Below are 22,180 nucleotides of genomic sequence, written 5' to 3' on the forward strand. Positions count from 1 at the left end.
ATATCAAAGACCTAGTTGGTCAAAAAATGTTTATTTACCTACTATGTGCCAGGTTCTACACTAAAAGCAAAGTGGGGAAGCATATAAAATAGAGTATTCTGTTAGAAATAGAAGTGACTAAGTCAGTAGAGAATACTACAAACCAACTAGATGAAAAGCTGAAATAAGGAGTTTGGGAAATAAGTCACAAGCCTGACAGAGAAGCATAAGACAGGAGAGGCAGAGCTTCAATTATTCAGAAATCTGCTAAATCTCCCTCTCATTGTCAAAGGCAGAACAACTAACAACTTCTTGACTTGCCTTATTGATCATTTCATCCTTCATATGGTAGAGGAACCATTTAGAGCTGATTCTCACCAACAAGGAAGATGGTCCCTGAGATGGAGATGATAAGAACCCTGGAAGAAATGACCAATCCTTTCTAAAGGCTGAGATATAGGAGGGAAAATGTAAGCATAATTTTAACATGCCCTCTGGATTTGGGGAAAGCAGACTTTAGAAATGATTCAGAACAAAGATAGATGTGATCCTACAGACTAAAACACTACAAGGAAAGTAAGCTCAGCAGGGATGAGAGAAGAGCAAGAGTGAAATTCTGAAAGCATAAAAGGAAACAATTCCAATGGAAGGAAGTAAGGAAAGAGGGAGAGCATGGGATATGTCTGACAAAATAAATGTGGATTCACAGGAAACTCACCCACAATTTAGATTTTAGAGAAGTAAATGAAAGATAGAAGCAAAGACAGGTAAGAGAAGATGAACAAAAATCAATGTCCAGTCCTGTCTACATAGTATTGGGAGTGCTGAAGTGTGGAATTAGCTGAGTCTAGCAAGGAAAGCTGAAGACAAGAAGAAGGGTTTCTGGTCTGATTTTCCTCATATTGAGAGAATAGGAAGATCAATAAAAGGACAAGACCTTTGCTTGGAAAAGATGGGGCATTCAGCTGATAGAGAGAAAGCAGAGCTGTTTAATTCTGATTTTGCTTCTGTCTTCTCTGCCAAGAAAAATGACCTTTTCAGTAGAAATGTCTGAACAACAACAACAAAAAACCCCACTAACAGAATCCATAGCCAAGATAAGTATGGGGTTAATAAAAGGGCACATAGTTGCCCATGATCAATCTGCAAGTACCAATTGGAGTGCCAAGGATACAGACACAGAATGAAACAATCCCTACTCACAAAGAGCTTGTATTCTAAGAGGAATGACAGCAATCACAGAGATAAGTATGCATGGAATAGAGAATAAAGAAAAAGAAATCAAATTCTAAGTAGTTTGGGAGGGAAGCATGAGATATAGAAGATGGGAATGGAGGACAAATCAAGTCATGTGAATGAGCTAAGCACTAATTTTTTTTATTTAAAAAGGTTAAAACAGTCCCTACCTTTAAGGAGTTCAACAATCCAGTGGGGAAAATGGGAAGTGAATGACTATGTATATCCAAGATATATAGGGTAAACTAGAGGGAATCTCAGAGGGAAGGCATTAACCTTAAAAAGGAAAGGTTTCTTGCAGAAGTTGGGACATTAACTGAGACTTGAAACAAACCAGGGCAGTCAGAAGACGGAGATGAACAAGTAGAACATTCCAGGCTTCAGGTGTGGACAATGACAATATTTAGTCAGGAAATGGAGTATGAGGAACAGCAAGGAGGCTAACTAACATCACTGGATTATAGAATACATAGAGGGAAGTTGAGATATTAGAAGCCTGAAAAGGTAGGATATGAAAGGCTTTAAAAGCCAATAAGAGAGGCAGGGGAAAGCTAGGTAGCTCAGTGGATTTGAAAGCCATGCCTAGACATGGAAGGTCTTGGATTCAAGTCTGACATCAGCCACTTCCTAGTTGTGTAACTCTGGGCAAGTCAAATTACTTTGCCTATCCCTTATCACTTGTACTATTGATTCTAAAAGGGAAGATAAGGGTAATTTTTAAAAAAAAAGATACCTATAGGACACCCAGGTTGACAGAGACAGAGAGACAGAGAGCTGAATAAGTAGATAAGAATCAAATATATAGACATATTTGAAGCCATGGGAGCTTATGAGACCACCTTGAAAAGTAGTATAGGAAAAAAGAGAAGAGGCCAAGATAGAGCTCTATGGAACACTCACTATCAATAAGTCAGACCTGGATGAAGATCAAGCAAAGGAGATTCAGATGGGGCAATTAGGTAGGTAGGAGGAGAACCAGGAGAGAACAGGGTCAGGAAAACCTAAGAGAATGATTGATTGTTTCAGTGGCTACAAAACAGTCAAGAAAAATGAGAATTAAGAAAAGTCCATTAGATATGACATATCACTGATATCTTAGCGAGCTGTTTCAGTTGAATAAGCTCAGGAGCAAGACTGTATTTAAAAACAAAGGGAAAAGGGAAGCATCGAAGGAAATATGAAGGAAGAGAAAGATTCTATGAGACAGAAATGAGGAGGGAGTGCTTTCCTGCCATAGTGAACAGTTAGTATAAAGGCATAGAGATAAGAGATGGGATATTGTGTATGAGGAACAAAGAGAAAGCCAGTATGGTTGGGTCATAGAGTGTAGGGAGGAGAACAATATCCAATGGGACTTAAAAGATAGGCTGGGGCAAATTGTGAGGGGCTTTAAAAGCTAAAACAAGAGATAATAGTTTATTCTACTTATATTCAAGTCATTTGACTCCATACCTAATAAGGTACTAAAGGAATTGGCAGATATGATTACTGTCAGTAATACTCAAATGACCGTGAAAAATGGGAAATGATTCTCCTAGGGCAAATACAAAGGCAGAATATTGTCCCAGTTTTCAAAGAAAGGAAGAAAATAGAGTTTTGTCAGTGAGCTTGATTTTAATTCATGTGAAAGTATGAAAATGAATTATTTATTTTTTTATTTAATTGATTAAGAAAAATTTTCCATGATTCCATGATTCATGTTCTTTCTCTCCCCTCCTCCTACCGCCCTACTGTAGCCAACATGCAATTCTACTGGGTTTTACATGTATCACTGACCAAAATCTATTTCCATATCATTAATATTTGCAATAGAGTGATCATTCAAAGTCTACATCTCCAATCATATCCCCATCGACCCACATGATCAAGCAGTTATTTGAAAATGGATTATTAAAGAGATGGTTGCTCAACATTTTTAAAACAAAGCTACATCCACAATGAGCCTGGCTCCATTTAGAGCAGCTCAAGCCAGATTTCACTTCCATTTTCCCTCCACTAGATTACTAAACAACTACAGGAGGGTTATGTTGTAGATATAGTTTGCCTAGATGTTAGCAAAGTCTCTAATAAAGTGTCTCATACTATTCTTCTCTATTCCAAACAGAAGATGGAGAGGTATGGATTAGATACTAATACAATCAGACAGATTCAGAACTAGTTGGATGGTTAGGCTTAAAGAGAAGTTGTTGATGGTTCGATATCAGAATGGTAGGTGTCTTGTAAAATACCCTAAGAAAATGGGTGCTAAGAAGTGCCAATGTACTTATTAATAACTTTCATAAAGTGCAGATGATATGCTCATCAACAAAGCTTGCAAAAATAAGTCAGGATCCAAAAAGATTTTGATACCAGGGCTGAGTAAGATGAAAGTCAACAGGAATACATGCAAATGGTGAGACAAAAGGTCAATTTCAGAAATACAAGATCAGGGAGGCATAATTAGTTCCAAACATTCTGAGAAAGATCTGAGGGTTTTAGTAGACTGTAACCTTATATGTTATATATAATAATATGTTATATATAATGTATATAACAATATGTTATATACAATATATATTATATATAATATGTTATATATCATAATATATAACATATTGTAATATGTTATATATAATATTATAATATGTTAAATAAAATAATATGTTATTTTATATATATGTACACATATATATGTTATTAATATGTATGATACAACAGTTAAAATCATTTATCGAGATCTTAGGCTATAATGAGAGGCATTAAGAAGTAATAACCCTTCTGTATTTAAGGTGGGTTGAGGGGTAGGAGGTGAGGTGGTAGTGGTAGAGGAAGAAGTATTGTTTTCAGGTCTATATGTCACTGTTTAATTAGGAAATAGAAAAACTGAAGTATGTCTAAAATAAGGAAACCATGTTGGTCAAGGGTCATTTCTTAGTAAGGTCAGACAAAGGAACTGGGAATTNATATTAGTATATTATAATATATAACATATTATAATATGTTATATATATTATAATATGTTAAATAAAATAATATGTTATTATATATATATGTACACATATATATGTTATTAATATGTATGATACAACAGTTAAAATCATTTATCGAGATCTTAGGCTATAATGAGAGGCATTAAGAAGTAATAACCCTTCTGTATTTAAGGTGGGTTGAGGGGTAGGAGGTGAGGTGGTAGTGGTAGAGGAAGAAGTATTGTTTTCAGGTCTATATGTCACTGTTTAATTAGGAAATAGAAAAACTGAAGTATGTCTAAAATAAGGAAACCATGTTGGTCAAGGGTCATTTCTTAGTAAGGTCAGACAAAGGAACTGGGAATTGTTAGTCTAGACAAGAGAAGCCTTGGGCATTTAGGGAGGGAGATCTTCAAGTAGCTGAAGGTCAGTCATGTGAAAGAGGGCTTAGGCTTCTTCTGTTTGTCCCTAATGGCTAAAACCAGAAGCAATGGGTGGGAGTTATAAAGAGAGCAAATTTGGCTCCATGACAGGATAAATGTTTAACCTAAGGCTATCCAGAAATAGAATAGGCTGCCTTGAGAAGTAATGAGCTCTTTGGAAGGCTTGGAGCAATGGCTAGAAGACTCTTGGGGGGGGGGGAGGAGTATGATATAGTGAGAATGATTTTCATAGCTAGATAGTAGCTGAGGGCTCCTTGAACTCAAATTCTGCCAGTCTTCAAAAAATTCTATTCATAAACCAACAAGAAATCTATAAGGGGCAATAGACACTCAAATACAATACAACTCCATTAAAACACCAGTGCCAGGGGAGACTACCAACAGCCCATGTTACATACAGCCTATGATGCAATGACATATTTCTCTGTTTATCTTGCCCTTCACACCAGAAGGGATCCTACTCCCATTTCCATACCTGTGGTCATCTAGACACTTACATCTCATAGCTAATTTTTTAAAGGGGAAATAATTTGACCCAATGTTCCAATGATGTGGGACATAATAGAACTTTACTCATAAAACTGGAGGGTTTTACTCTATTTGAGGTATGAGGATATTATGAAAATTTAGCAGAATCCACTTGGAACTTATGGTTCCAACCAAAATGTAAAAAGCTTGTTTGCATCCAAATGCATTTCTTTCTTTAATTGAATTTAGAAGAAAGTCTTGATGTTTAAAAGGAATTTCTGAAAATGAGTCTCATTATTCTGAAACAGGGAACAGTATAAAGGTAATTTGCATCCACTAATATTGTACAGTGCCTTTTTGCTTTCTCCTTTCAATCTGAAGCTTTAACATCTTAGTCAAATTTTCTCTGCTTTATAGAGCATCACATGTTGGAAATGTTAACTTACCATCATTACACTATGGGGCAATCATCTCTTTTTAATGAAAGAGTAGACAGACACTGTCCCAAAATTGATCACAGGAACTTTGTTCTTTTATAGCCCTAATATTTTTTGAGGTTTGGGAATGGAGGAGTGGGGGAAAAATATTCCCCCAGACCTCACGTTAGGTTTGTTGTCAGGAAAACTAATGATTAGAACTGTCTAGAATAGGCTGTTGGTGGTAGGTGATCTCCTTTCCTTGGAGGTCTCCAAGCAGAGGTGGATGATTGATCTGGAGATATATTAGAGAAGAGATCCATGCTCAGGGACAAGTTGGTATACATGGTCTCTGAGGTTACTGCCAATTCTGATTTCGGATTACAGTTTTCTACAATGTGACATTAATTCCTATTGTTCAAATTAAAATTTGACTTTAACTCCCTTCTGGGCTAAGATTATGTTCTTTGGCTATATCTCCAAGATATAATTCAGAGTCCTCCTTGGCCCTACAATAGCTAGGCAGGATCTATATAGTTCCCCTACTAAACCTACATCCTTATAGACAAGGATATTAAGCACAAGGAGAGTCTAACCACCTCCATAGTCTCCTGATAATTAAATGTACTCCAGAAATCAATTTCTCAGCTTTCTGCATCAAGTACCAGAGGATAACTAATCACATTGGGCTGGTGACCTCTGGTGATAGTCCTCTGACACAGGAAACTGAAAGAAAGGATGTGATTAAGGAGATCTTAGGACACTGAAGGAGGTAAACAATATCCCTTACACTGCTATGCAGAGGCAGTCACGGATGGTAGCCCAGGGTCTGACCTGCTTTGATTGTATTTGGTTCCTGGCCAAACAGAAGGATTGTCAACTCCTTTCTGGTTTAGTAGGTTCTGCACACTGGCATCAGTACACATATATGCCCATCTTGCATTTAAAAGGATGAGTGCTCCATAAGCACAGCCATTAGGACTTGATGCACACATATTCAAACTGGCAAAACAATGTCCCTCATTTGCTGAAGCCATTTGAACACTTGGCATGTCGGTTATACTCCAATCTGTTACAACCTTCCCATTTCCATTATGTGTGGGAGTTTTTTTAAGTCACAAATTTCTATCAAGGAAGAATGGATATATAATAGGCCCAGTGACCCCTTGGGTCACAGGAGTATCTCCTGGTTTATACTCATCTCCAAGAGAATTCAGCAGGAAGGAAGAACTGTAGTTATCCCTTTGAATGTAGCGAAACCTGATGCCAAGTTTTCCAACTCCTCTCAGAACTGAAGGTAGAAATTAATTGATAAGCATATATTAAGAACCTATTCCTATGTGTTGAAGGCTGTGGGGGGAACAAAGGGAAAAAAGGACCAAAATGAAGCAAAGAAAAATAATTTGCATTTACTACAAATGAAAACTGTAAAATAGATTTGGAAAAACACACTGTTATGTGATACAACCCCTAAAGAAACAGTCTAAGAGTAGACAACAGTTTGGTTAATTATAAGTGTTCAATGCTAATTAAAATTACTTTAAAAGAAAAGAGATAGTGACTTTCTAGCTGACCAAACAGTACTTGGAGCTCAGACACGGGTCTCACTGGTTTTGTTTGGAATTAGCAGGCTCTGTCAAAAAGGACACCCAGCAGGTCAAGTATTCCTGAGGGCACTGAGTCCACCTGCCAATAATGTGAGAGCTTGGAAGATGTACCCTCCTCTTCATAAATGAAACAGGAAAGAACCAATAAATGAAGAAAAAAATTAGAAGCTTTCTCTAAACGAATTAAACTGAATTTCAGTGACCAATATCAGGTAGAAATTGACTCATTAAAACTAAAAATATTTAGAAAAGAAAACCCAAATATCATGTGGATATTTTATTGGTACCATAAGTAATCAGTCTGGCTTTTGGCTACATTTATATTTTTCTACAAAAATATAGCTGTTGCTTGGTAGCCAGAGCTTAGATTCTGGCCAAAAATAAATTACTTAAAAATGGAGAAAAAAGGGGAAAGAAAGTCATCCTCAAAGAGCAAAATCTTGTTTTCTTCTCAATCTCAATCTTTAACAAGTGCCATATACAACTGTTCCGGCAGTCAGAGACAACAGAGCACAAGCAGAAAGTCAAATTGGAAAGTATGCCCTATGGTTTGAGGAGAGGGCATACAACAGACCTACCACCACCATGATGGGGTCTTCCAAGATACCTTTTCCAAAATTCACAGAACTAGCCAGCACAACTCATGCCACAGAAGTAAGACCTAATGGTGCTTTTGTTGTTGACCTGGAATATTCCTAGGTGCTCATCAACTGAGGAAACTACTTAACAGATTGTGGCATAAGATTATAACATAATACAATGCACTGTAAAAATAATGAAGAATATGAAGAATTTGGAGAAACTTGGGAAGACTGATGTGAACTAGAAGAGTAAAATGAGTAGAACTAATAGAATAATGAGTACAATAAAGGTTTTCTTGATTTTGAAAGTCTTCAGAACTCTCATTAGCACAATGATCTACCATGATTTCAGAAAACTGAGACTAGAAATGCAGAATGAAGCATCATACAATCTCAGATATGGCCAACACATTAATTTAACTTTAAGTACAGTTAATTGTTATGAAGAAGGGAAGGGAGGGGAGGGGGACAGGAGGGAAGGGAATGGGAGGCTAGAGAAAATAATCATCACTACATCAAAACTGCAGAGAGATAAGCCTAGAGATGAGACATCCTGGGTTCAAATCTAGCCTCAGATACTTCCTAGCTTTGTGACTCTAGTCAAGTCAATTAACCCCAATTGTCTAGCTCTTACCACTACTGCCATAGAATAGATAGTAGTATTGATTCTAAGAGAGAAGGTAGTAGCAGGGAGGGGTTAACTGCAGAGACAATAGAGGAATAGGACTGAGAAAAGAACACTGGATAAATTAAGCAATCATTGATCACAGGGCAATTTAAAAAGAATAAGGGCAGCTAAAAGATCAACTATAATGAGCTTTTGCTTATAACAATGTGTCAGGTACAGTGCTATTCAATGGGAATAAAAAGCAAGGCAGATCCAAAGTTCCTACCCTTGAGAGGCTCACACATATGTGTAAATAACTTGGACTACCTAGGAAATATATGCAGTGTAAATGAGATAATCTCAGAGGGGACAACCTAGCAGCTAGGGGGAATTGAGAAAGGTCTCTTGCAGAAGACAGAATTTGAGTAGTCATGAAGGACACAAGGAATTCCAAGAGACAGAAGTGAGGAAAGAAAATATTCCATCAGTTCAAAGCATGGAATCGGGAGATAAAGATTTAATAGGAGGAACACAAAGGAAGCCAGTGTCACTGAAGTAACTGAGTATGTAGAAAGGGAAAAAGTGTAAGAAAACTGGAAAGGTAGGAAGAGGTCAAATTAGAAAGGGATTTCAAAACCAAAAGGGGGATTTTATAGTTGAATCTGTAGATAACCAGGAGCCACTGGAATTTAAGTAGGTGGGATGTCATGTTCAGAGCTGTACTTTAGGAAAATCATTGGGTGCTTGAGTGGAGGATGGACTAGAGAGACTTGAGGAAGACCAGTCAAAAGGGGCTTACAATATTCCAAGTATGAGACAATGAAAATCTGTACCTATCAACATTAGTCAGAAAAGCACAATATTTAGGTTTATGTCCTCTGGTCAGAGTCATTGATTGAAAGCCAGCAGGAACCTCTTCATTTTAAAGATGAAGAAGATAAGGTGTAAGAAGGTACAGGGGAACTGACCGTATTCACATATGCAGTAAGCTTCAGGTATGGAATTTAAAGTCAGATTCTCTAAGACCTGAGCCTTACCCTTACCACACAGTCCTCCTTCATTCAATGTTGAAGCTTCATCTCACCTTCTCTCTCTGAATTGCCTTTACTTCTTGGAATTTAGCTTCTTCCATTTCCTTCTGGATTCTTAGAGATTCTTCTCTTTTTAGCTAAATCATATTGAGAATGAATAGGGTTTTTAAAATAGCATTTTTTAGTCAATCTCAAACAGAATTATCATGAAAGGCAAATTACAGTATCATTTATGCTAAGCCTCAACATGATAAGAGGTTGGCATTCCAAGTTCCTTAGATAGCAAAGAATGGCTAGGACATCTCCCCCAAACACTGAACATTTTAAACAATTTCCTATTTCCTCAAAGCAGTTCAAGATGAAATGGGTTTAACTTGGCCTCTGGACCCAGAGGCATTTTAAAGTAGCACCAGAGCTACCTTTTTAGGGACAGGTCAAGACAGTATCTCCAGAATGTGAGGCATATCACATAGTCTTCTATTCAAATTGGACAGGGATATTTATTGACATTGAATTTTCTGAATTTTCTCATTTTAATTTGCAACTAGTTTGAACCTTCATGACTTTGATCAAGTGATTGTATGATTTTTTCATCATTCATTAAAAGCACCGATACTCAAAAGGGAAAAAAAAAGTCCTTGACAAAATTAACAAAATAGGACGGATTCTTTCTGACCTTTTGCTGATATTTAAACTGTAAGAGTTGACTTTGTTGTTTCTTCCTAGCTTCAGCCTCAGATTGGTTTCCACCTTATAAAAAATGAGAATTAGAGACAAGGAACTAATAAATATCACTTGAATATTTAACTGAAATGTCAGCCATCAAAGAGGCATTAATGCATAGTTTGCAACAGGGTTTTACTTATTAATGGTTTAATGCTCATGGACATTAAAATAAAACTGAATTCCTTAATAAGACATTAAAGAATAAGGATTTCTATGCGTTTAAAAAGATTCCTGACTAAGCTATTCTACTTGAATAGATTTCTAACATTTTGTTCTGTTTTTAATTATCCAGATTTTCTGGCTTCTTTCCACTGTCAAATGATATTTAAGTGCCCATACTCAACAATAAACAAATTAAGCTCCTCTCTTCCAGAACTTACATTCTAAAACACTGAGGATGTCTAGATTTTCTTTCTACAATCTAACACATCTCTGTTAGGGAGTACATATTGCTTTCTTCTTTCCTTTGTGAATCCTACTGCCCTATACTGAAATAGAAAATTCTCAAAGCCCAAGGACCAATCCATATTATGTGGATGTAAATAACTGCAATGAGAATTTTCTAGTAAGACTTATTCCTTATAAACCCACACATTTTGATGTTGCTTCCCCTGTTATTTAAGAGACATGGAAGGCAACTACAGGGGCTCGGTGGATTGGACAGGCCTAGAGATGAGAAGTCCTGGGTTCAAATTTGGCCTCAGATACTTCCTAACTGTTTGATCCTGGACAAGTCACTTAATTCCCTTTGCTTAGTCTTTACCACTCTTCCTCCTTGGAACCAATACACAGTATAGATTCCAAGATGGATGGATGGAAGGAAGGAAGGAAGGAAGGAAGGAAGGAAGGAAGGAAGGAAGGAAGGAAGGAAAAGGAAGGGAGAGAGGGAAGAAGGGAGGGAGGGACTACTCAGTTGTACACAAAAATTATTTACCAGAAATTCTGACTGCCCCACAATCATCTAAGAACAGGTAATTGGGGATTTTCCCAACTTTTATTCAAGCTTAGTATGCATATTACAAAAGCTTTCATTGAAAGACTCTCTTGGTCACTAAAAGTGTCAGTTCTTCAAATGATTTATTCTCACAGAAGATTCATTAAAAAGAATTTGTAGGAAGCAGCTAAATGGCTCTATAGAAAGAGAATCAGGCCTCAAGTCAGGAGGACTTGGGTTTAAAGTTGGCTTCAAACATTTCCTAGCTGTGTGACCCTGGGCAAGTCACTTAACCTAGCCTAGTCCTTGTCCTTCTGTCTTAGAGTTCTTACTAAGACCAAAAGTAAGGGTCTTAAAAGGGGAAAAATTGTTTTCTGGGTAGCTTTTATAATCAAACCACTGAAGATATCACTTGGACTTTTCCTCTACTTTTGGGGGGGTTGATGTGGGAGAAAAGAGATGATAGGGGAAAAGAAGTAGCTTTGAAGATTTTGAATTGAAATTATTATCATTTTATGGAAAAGGAAAAAATATTGTAATATAGTAGGGGTGGAGAAAGGTACAAGTCTAGTATAAGTGAGTTTTTTGCTAAAATTCTACCAATTTACATATTATAATAATTTCTCTTTCTTACACTTGGTCTAACAACTTTGACCATCAAGTGGGAAAGTATTTCTAAAGATCAAGATTTTCCATTTAATGACTAATTAATTAATTAATGACAGAATCTAGCAATCTTCATGTTAACTACTTTTTCCCCCCAAATTAGGTTTATCTTCAACCACACCTTCTAGGGGGCAAGGGAGAGGGAAGAGGATATTTTCTAACAATATTGCTATTCTCATTGGAAGCTTAATTCCTCTAGATTCCACTGTATTAACCAAGTCTAAGACAACAATGTCTCTTCCTTCACTTTCTCCCATCAGATGGGAAGGAAAGACAACTAAAAAGATCCCCATTAAGTGGCCTCCCTTTTGAATGATTCAAGCTCTCAGAAGAGCTGGGATAAGGCAATTCATCACCTTGGCAGCATTCCCTCTTGAAGCTCAAAGGTCTCTCTCCTTAGAAATGAAAACATAGATGGCATTTCTCTTCACACCTACCACTGTGTCCCTGGCTCACCTTCACCTCATATTCAGAATCTCTTCTGCCTTCATTTACAGGATTAGTATTCCCCTCCTGTGATTAAAACACTCAAAGAGTCTTTCACTCACAACTTGACATGTGCTGCCAGGGAGTCATTCTGTTCCCCAGGTATGCTCTTTTCTTCAGAGTGCAATCATTTATGGAGGGTTCTAAATGCTTTCATGACTAAGCCTTCATTCCATTCCCCGGCAACTTAAAAGTACCCCGGTGTTCACTAGACAACCACCGTGTCATCCATTTGATGCTTCAGGTAAAGTAACTGGGAAATTTCTACAGAGACAAGGAACGTGTTTACTTAAAAGCATACTCCAACCTACGTGCTACAGTGATGAGCTACCCACGGTGAGTGCCCTGAAAGGAGACAAATAAAAGGTACTTAGCTAGGAAAACTCATAACTTCCATTGCTCAGGGTTACCACCTTGGCCATTTTCATTCTTCCACACCCATTTCAATTAACCTCATATTCCACAAAGCCTTCCCTGATTCCCTCAGGAAAAAAAGTGATTATTCCCTCCTTGAATCTGACAAGATTTTTTTTTTCAACTCTTTATAAAATTCTGTTTCTCTATAGTATTATACACATTAATGTCTGTCTTAACTCTTCCAATAAACCCAAGGTTCTTAACTAGAAATCTAGAGACCCTCCCCAAGGAAAAATGTGGATACATTTTTTGGGGGGGGAGAGTTGGATGGGAAAAAATTACACCTTTATTTTCATTAAATTCTAACAGAAATGTAGCATTTCCTTCAATTATTTTAAAAGAATATTGTTCTAAAAAGGACCTTGTAGTCTTTACCAGACTACCCAAAGGGTTCATGAGACAAAAAAAGCTTAAGGCCTGCTACACTAAACAGTCTCTACCTCCAAGGAGACTACAATGTTATTTATCTTTGTATCTCTCACAGGAGGACTAGTACCACACCATGCACATAGTAGGCAGTTAAAGAAATAACTTATAACACTGTTATGATTGCCTCTGGAATGGAATAGAAAAATGTTTCGAAGTCCTTACTATGTAGGGATGGTCTAAGCAAGAGGAATATGCCTGTTCTCAGAGAGCTCACATTCTAATTTGGGGAGACTACAAACTTAGGAAACTTGAGCACAGAAAGACCTTGGAGTTCAGGAGCAGGACCTATGGCAAGAGCCAGCGATTTGGGGGGACTACTGTTGAGAAAGGGTATCCTTTTGGTCTTCAAGTGAACAGGGTTTCAACTGGAGTCACTAGAGGAAGAATTCTTTGGTTTTCCTCATTTCCACTCTTCTATTTGCTTACCTAGTTTATTTGGCTTTGTGTGAATTGGCTTAGATCGTTGTTTCTGTCTCCATTTCTCCAGATCTTCCAATTCTTTCTTAGCAACTAAGCCAGATGGAAAAGATAAAACAAATGGATGGAAGTTAAAGGAAAAAAAGAACAAATGGCTCGTAAACACCAAGAAAAAAAAATTAAAAGCAGCGATCTTAGTATGAGTTAGTAAAGAATATGAGGAGGAAGGGACTATTACATCTAACTCATGCCCAGAAGTAACCCTGAAATTCACAGTTATCCTGGCATCACATTTTCAATATGGGCCCCGTGTTAAGAGTAGCAAACCAAATAACCACATTTTGCTTCATTAACTGAAACATGAGAAGTTAGTCTTTCCTACTAAATGTATCAATCTTCAAAAGTTCATTAGAAAATCAATAGGAAAAATTATGATGTTCATATTTTAATAAGTATATTTGAAATAGTCTTGTTTTTTAAATATTGTAGATATTTAAATCTTGTTAGAGACGAAGATTTTTTTTTTAATTTTAACCTAATTTCTCTTGACATTATTTCTTCCTTGAGTTTTTCAATACTTTTCAAAGTTGAGCTTTGCAGTCTCAGTATAATGTAGAAGTAATTCTGGGTTCCCGAAGGCTCAATCAGTAGAGATCAAACTCTGGCAAGTACTGCCACACTAGAGAAACGCTCTAGAAGAAACCAAGTCTGAGCTCCTATTGAGGATGGCCTAGCTAAGTACCAATACAGAACAACAATAAACTGTGCCAATTGGTGAATAAATTCCTCAGGCAAAGCAACAGAAAAAGCAAAGAATACAAAATGGCCCCTGGATATGTGAAATCCCTCCATGTTAAGAAAACTTAACAAAGATATTTGTAAAATACAAATTCAAATACAAAGTCATTTGATCCTTATGACAACCTAGGAGACAAGTGTTATTCTTATTTCCAATTATGGATGAAAAAACTGGGGTGGGTTGAGGTAAAAATTAATTGGGGGCAACTAGGGTTCAGTGGATGGAGAGCCAGGTTTAGAGACAGGAGATCCTGGGTTCAAATCTGACCACGGACACTTTCTAGTTGTATCGCCCTGTGTAAGTCACTTAATCCCCATTGCCTAGCCCTTACCATTCTTCTGCTTTGAAGTAAACCAATACACAGTATTGATCCTAAGATGGAAGGTAAGGGTTTTTTAAAAAATTAATCAATAGGCATTAAGTCATTTCTATGGGAGAGACACTATGGCAAGCATCTTAACAGTATCTGGCATAAAGCAGGTGCTATATAAATTATTATTCCCTTCCCTTTTCTCAAGGAATTCACATTCTAGTGAGGGAAACAGTAATTGTGCATTTATGTAAAACAGCAGACAACTCCAACTCCATGAAGCTGCTGGGATAGGGGAGATTGCTTGGTAACAATAATAAAAATAGAGGCACAGGTGGTTTGGTGGTTAAAGCACTGGATCTGGTGTCAGGAAGACCTGAGTTCAAATACAGCTTCAGACATTTCCTAGTTATATGAACCTGAGCAAGTCACTTCACCTCTGATTGACTGACAAAGGGACTAGAGAAGGAAATGGCAAACCACTCCAGGATCCTTGATAAGAAAACTACATGGTTAGCTATGGTTCATAGGGTCAGAAAAAAATTGTTCAGTCATTCCATAGTGCCCAACAATAATAATCAAACCATTTTGGTCTTATGGGAATTCCATCTGATGATAAAGTTATAAGCACAAAACAACATGCCTTTTAATATAGATCAAATATTTACAAGTATGCTTGGTAGAACTATTTTTTAAATGTCTAAAAATAATGAAGGCATCAAAAACCAGTGATCTCATAAGATCTATGAAGCATTAGATTAATGAAGTACATACACATACACACACACCAGAAAAATCTTAGAATCCAAGTAAAGCAAAGAGCAGAGAATTACTGAATATACATACTCCTCGTTATCTTGTCTCTTCGGACTTTATCTGGAGTTATCACGGTATATCCAGCCATGCTAAAAGGGGAGAATAACATTATTTATTGGCATACTTCTTGAGACTGCCATGCAAAAATAACCATTTATTTTAATAATCATCTAGAATTGTTTCTTCTTGAGAAGGGATATCCATCATTATGATCAACAATAGTCATTGAGCATCTCCTGTGCACAAATATTCTTCTAGAATCTCTAAAGGACAGAAATGGGTATATAACAGAGTCTAAATGTATGTATATTGTCTGACTGAGGAGATTGGGCATACCCATGTGAAAAGGTAACAATATAAGGTAGTATATGGTGATTGCTAAAGTAATAGCTATGCCAGCTCACAGAAAGAAGAGATTGCTTCCAACAAGGGTGGAATTTCCAGATGAGAAAGATTTAAAATGGTCCTCTTGACTGAGACAATCAGTAAAATATGTGCTTGAGTTGTTTTTTTTCTATCAGCAATATATATATACACATATACATATATTTTATAATATATATAGCAAAAATAGAGCTAGAAAGTGTAGCAGTGAGAGACCTGGACTTGGAACCAAGAAGACCTGGGTTCCAGTTCTGTTTTTGATATTTATTAGCTGTATAACCATAAACAAGTCACTTAACTGACCAATGCCCCCTGGAAAACTCTGAGATAAATGAATTATGATCTGTATCAGTAAAAAAGCCCATTTTCACTGAGCCTTCCCAACAGTAAATAAATCACAGGTCTGGGGGAGAAAAAAAACTCAACCAGAAACAAGCACACGCTTGAGAAATATTGTGAAAACAATAGCAACAACCAACTCTGAAAAATTTAAGAATCCTGATGGATGCAATAACCACCCATAACTGCACATCACTGATGATGAGGAAATGCTACCCACCACCTGACAAAGAAGATGGAATCAATGTGCAGAATGAGATGTATATTGTTGACATGGCCAATGTTGGAATTCATCTAGCTTGACTATATATTTGTTACAAAGGTTTTGTTTTTCTTTTTTTTCCCCTTTCTCAGTGGAGATGGAAGGAGAGAAACAATGCTTGTGAATAGATTGAAATTTCAAATATTTTATGAACACTTTTGCAATGCCCTAGATGAGTCTAATAAGTACTTGACACCAAGCAGAGTCAAGATATGGAATAGAAACAGATTGCGGCTCTGTGAGTAGGTGGGATACAAGAGAAAATACTGTGGATAAACACAATCAAGGTTTGTAGATATAGATTTTTAAACCACTAATTACTCTTAGAGGACTCCTTATTCAACAAGGCAATGTGTAACTTCAAAGAACAAATTAGCAAAGGTTGAACAGCAGAGGCCAAAAGGGCTGATTAACAGAAACCATTTCTTCCTTATCTCATTACTTACCTAGCAGCAAGGTTTCAGCCAACTTCAAACCAGCCTGTAATTTTAGGCGTGTGAATGTTAGGTAGACAACCACCGTTGCATGCAAATTGGACTGCTGGAGACCCAATTACCCAACATATATCAGCAGAAGGTGCACGTGAAGCCCAGTGTGCACCCAGGGTTATGAATACAAAATTAGGAAGCTGTTGCTGAAAATTAATCCCTTGTCCATTACAGAGTCTTTGTTCACTCTGAAGGAAGATTTTTTTCACTCCTCATTTACCACGACTTCAGAAGATCTTGGTTGATGCAACTCTGACTTGTATTCTTAACTGTGTTGAATATGTTCAAATACCCCAGGACCCCAGCAGACAAAGATGCAGATCCTGGTCTTTGGAGTCAAGAAATGGCAGGTCATTTACTAACCCCTTCCAAATCTCATTGGCAGAGAAAGATCTTTAAGCATTCATTATGAGCTGGGCACTATACTACACAACATCAACAATTAAGAGAGTCTGTGAGATAGAAGAGATCTCAGAGAAACTCTAACTCCAACATACCAATATGGCGGGGAGGGGACAAGGGAAGGGAATAACCATTTATATAGCATCTACTTTATGCCAGATACTGTTAAGAACTTAACAAATACATTTGTAAAATACAAATTCAAGTACAAATTCATTTGATCTTATAACAACCTGAGAGAGAGGTGCTATTTTTATTCCCATTTTACAGATGAGAAAACTGGGGTGGGCTGAAGTAAAGCAAATTCCCAGGGTCACAGAACTATTTGGTGCCTGAGTCTAGATTTGGTTTAAGGTCTTCTTAACTTCAGGTCTAGTGGGCTATCCACTGCACCACCAGTTCTCTCAACAACATACTAACAAGTGGTCATCCAACTTTTGTTGGTGGATCTCTAGTGAATTGAAAGCCACAATGGTCTAAAGTAAACCATTCCACTTTTAGAGAGCAGTAAGATGGCACAGTAGGGAGCTAGACTTGAGCTGAGAATGACCCACGTTCAAATCTAGTCTTAGGCTTGGACAATTACTAGCCATATAACCCTTGGTAAGTCCCTTATTCTCTGTTTGCCTCAACTGTAAAATGGTGATAATAATAGCAACTAACTCCCAGGGTGGTGGTAAGGATCAAATGAGATCCTATTTGTAAAACAATCTATTTAAAAATTAGTTATTTATTGTTGTTTTCATCATTATTAATAGCACATATTAGGAAATTTTTTCCTGATAGAGCCCAAATAGGCATCTTTGCAACTTCTACCAGATTGCTTCTAGTTAAATCCTTAGGGCCAAGCAGCCCTTTTGCATATAACAAATCCAAAACTTGAAGATGGTCATCCTGTTGTCTGCAAGGTTTTTCTTCTCACCTCAGGATTCCTTTAAATAATCCTTATGGGACATGATTTCAAGGTCCTTCACCAACCCACTTGCCTTCTAGTTTGAGGAATTATATTTTAGCCTTGACATTGAGAAGATAAAGTTTCCAAGTGTGATCTAAATAAAACCAGCATGCAAGAGAATTATCACCTCAGTAAGTGGGCTATACAACTATCACATGAAAGAAAACTAAGCTTCTCCCTCCAAATCTGACCACCAGAGGTCATGTTGCTGGGACCTAAACCATTCAGCTCCACACTTTCTGGTACCAGCCATCTTCATCTTTACTTTGGCCCATCGTTCACCCTGTGGTCCCATCACCACTGTAACATACAATACATACACATGCACTTTCCATTGTTCCTGAAAATGTGTTTTAAAAAAAAACTGCTTTATGCTGCTACTTGCCATCTTTTTGCCTTCCCACAGTCCATAACTTTCTTCCTTGGTTGGAACTCCCAGATATGTGTAGAGGTTAAAACTAGAGATACACACACATATATTATCGTCTCCCCCTTTAGAATATAAGCTGAGGGTACAGGCTGTCTCACTTTCATATTTTTATGTCCGGCACTTAGCCTAGAACCTGACACATGGAAAATGTTTAATGTTTTTTTCATTCATTACAGGATCCTGTTGACCTGTGTTAAACTTCTGTTGCCATAAAAACTCTCAGATCTTTTTCTAACAAATTGCAATCTGGCCATGTGTATTCCATATTGCACTTCATTTCTTAAACACCTTGAAGTAATGCTTTATAATTATCCCTATTAAATTATACCTTATTAGATTTAGCTCAATGTGTTAGTTTGTCAAAATCTTTTGAATTCTGCTACATCGTATCTGATAAATATGTCCTTGTTTATGTTTTTATCCCAACCACTCAACAACATATGGACACAAACAGATGCCTGGCTCCCTTCACTGGAGCCCTCCTAAATTTAAATTGAATGACCAATGACTACACTTTGGGCTCAGGCACTTAGTTCTGAGACTACAAAACTGCAGAATTTTCTAATCCAAAGTTTCCTTTTCCATGAGCAAAGCATGGAAAACATTGCTTTGCTAAAATATGGGTAAACTAAATGAAATATAGATCCCTGATCTACTACTCTAGATCTGTGTTGGACTATTTTATGGTATCCTTAAGGTAATAAAGTTTATTTTAGCCTCTGACATTTCTTACCTAAATACTTTCCACCATTGATGTCTTCCTTTCATCTCCATCCCCCATTCCTGGATTTTTTCAAAAGTTTTTATCTTAAAAAACATTCTACTCTGTGTACGATGTCTCTACCTTTAACAAGTTGCTTATTTGGGGGGAGGAAAGATATACTCTTTCAGAATAATACTGCAGTTATGAGTTCTTATTCTACTGTTTCAATGTCAGTCACAAAAATTAAATTTTTCTTCTTGCATTAAAACTTTCAAATTCATCTTGCTTGCTACCCAACATGTGTGTATATCTACATAGTTTTGTGTCTATATACATAGAAGTATTTGTGTGTGTTGTGCATATACCCAAAGTATGCAGGAAAATAAATATCAATGCAGAGATATTGGCAGATATAAACTTTAGCTAGAAGGAGAGACAGAATTTTCTTCTGTCTCCTTCCTTTGCACTTTAAAATCCTTGGAATTAGATTTGCAAGACATGGCAAATGTATATTTACCTGCCCTTGTGAGCTATCCTCCATCACAGACCAAGAGTCTATCATCCTTACAAACTGAACACTGCCTAAGAAATCCAAAACTTCTTATTAGACATTCATCTGTTAATGAGCTTTTCATTTCCTTCTTCTGTCTAAAAAGTTTAGGGAGGTTCTCTGTCCCACATATTTGTACCCTGAGACAATAGAGTTCTCTCTTTCCAAGTCCGCAAACTGATGCTTCAGTAGTAACCCTCAGCAGGATGTTGCCAACCACCAGTCTCTTATTTCTCTGACCCTAACAAGGAGATCTTATGTATGACGACACTTGTGAATCCGTATCAACATTCTCTGAAGGATGCATTTAGTTGATTTCTCCTCAAAGAGTCCAGTTCTCTCCTCTTGAGGAAGAAACTCATACAGAATCTGTTACTGAGGTCCAAGTATTCAATCATCCTTATTCCCTTTTCACCTATGTGTGACAATTTTCCCATCTCTTAAAACAGTACAAGATTCCCCTATGTCTCTCCACATCATTTTTCTTCTTTGTTTTGACAGTGTCGAATTTTTCTTGGCTAGTGTGTGTGCGCGCTTTTTATTTTTTTTTTTAACTCTTACCTTCTGTCTTAGAATCAATATTGTATGTAGGTTCCAAGGCAGAAGAGTAGTAAAGGGTAGATAATTGGTTTTAAGTGACTTGCCCAGGGTCACACAGCCAGGAAGTATCTGAGCTCAGATTTGAATGCAGGACCTCTGGTTTGTAGGCCTGGCTCTCAATCCACCGAATCAACTAGTTGTTCCAAGTATGCTTATTTTTTTGACATATATTTCTTGCTGAAAAATGAAACTACTAAATGACACAGCAGTTAGAGCACAAGGCTTAGAATTAGAAAGACCTCAGTTCAAATGTGGCGTCAACCCCTTACTAGCTCAGAGACCTTGGAGAAATCATCCAAAAGCTATCTGCCTCAGTTTCCTCATATGAAAAACAACGGTAATAACAGCATCTAATTATGAGGTTATTATGAGGATCAAATGAGATATTTGTAAAGCACTTAGCAGAGTGTCTAGCATCCAGTAGGTACTCTTTTTTTCCTTGTAAACTGGAGGTAGGGTCATGTTCTTTTAAGCATGATTTAGAAAATGTTTACTGGTACAGACAAAAAAAAAAGAAATATACAGTAAAAAAAAAAGGAAGAAACACAACTTCAAAGATTTTTCAGTGATGAGAATATGCATGCGTATTTCAAGGTAATGTAGTTTAAAAAGAAAAAAAACTTAATGTAAATTCTTCCTTTTCCTCTGGCTTAATGAATATCATTTATCCAATATAATATCTTTATAGGTTCCACATATTAAGAATAAATGTAGGGGGCAACTGGGTAGCTCAGTGGATTGAGAGCCAGGCCTAGAGATGGAAGGTCCTAGGTTCAAATCTGATCTCAGACACTTCCCAGCTGTATGACCCTGGGCAAGTCACTTGACCCCCATTGCATACCCTTACCACTCTTCTGCCTTGGAGTCAATACACAGTATTGACTCCAAGACAGAAGGTAAGAGTTTTTAAAAAAAAAAAAAAGAATAAATGTACTTAAATCTTGTTTTAAAAAAAAAAAAGGAAGATCATCTATATTGTACACATAAGCCATGATTACTAGACAAGTCAGAAAGACAAATATCACACACTTTGAGGTCACTGGCAAATTCTCCCTGCACTCCATAGTTCCTAGAAGCAAGAACCTTTGTCTTCTGATGGACTTGTGAGTAGTGCTTGTGGCCAATCTCCCTGAAGCACTGTTATAGCATTATACTGGTGGTCATCTCATTTCCCTGGCAGAGAATTTCTGTTGTAATTTTCACTTAAACAGGAAAACCTGCCCTATAAGTACCATTTTTGTCCTTCAGTTTCAACATTGTGAAGGGATGCCAGTCAACCCAACACATTTGCAACCCAACACTCAGCACAAAGCTAGGTACCAACTCTAAGAAATATAAAGCATGACAAAATTCTCTGCTGTCCAAGGGCTCATGACTGAGGTTTGTCCTATAGATTTTCTTCTTAAAGTATACTTATTCATTTATTCCTTTCTTCATCTACTTCTAGCACCCACTATGAAGAATGAATTGAAGAAGACAACCTGAGGCAGATATAAGAGGAAGCAAAAAGCTGCCCCGTGTTTCTCTCTTCTATGAAGTCATCCTTGAATGATGCTACCAAAGACGTGCTCATTTGACTCCTCCATTGGCTCTCCATTCATTGCCTATCAAAATTAATTAAAAGTCTAGCCTGACATTCAAGATCCTCCACAATTGGGTTCCAATCTACTTTTCCAGTCTTATTCCATCAGATTCCTCTCCATGTATTCCATGCCTGAGCTAACCCTGACTGTCCATCATTTCCTAATGAA

General features: G+C 37.1%; 1 protein-coding gene across 1 annotated transcript in view; it reads right to left on the bottom strand.

Moving 5' to 3' along the window:
* EPSTI1 (epithelial stromal interaction 1) overlaps positions 1-22,180 on the bottom strand; it is a 110,849-nt gene that overhangs the window by 60,429 nt on the left and 28,240 nt on the right. Inside the window, exons 2-5 of the mRNA XM_044667398.1 lie at positions 15,347-15,405; positions 13,401-13,484; positions 9,993-10,066; positions 9,370-9,453 (exon numbers count right to left, since the gene is read on the bottom strand). Of these exons, the coding sequence (XP_044523333.1) occupies positions 9,370-9,453; positions 9,993-10,066; positions 13,401-13,484; positions 15,347-15,405 (301 nt within the window). The remainder of the gene's footprint in view (positions 1-9,369; positions 9,454-9,992; positions 10,067-13,400; positions 13,485-15,346; positions 15,406-22,180) is intronic.

The sequence above is a fragment of the Gracilinanus agilis genome, chromosome 3 (genome assembly GCF_016433145.1).
Source record: "Gracilinanus agilis isolate LMUSP501 chromosome 3, AgileGrace, whole genome shotgun sequence".
Taxonomy (NCBI): Eukaryota; Metazoa; Chordata; class Mammalia; order Didelphimorphia; family Didelphidae; genus Gracilinanus; species Gracilinanus agilis.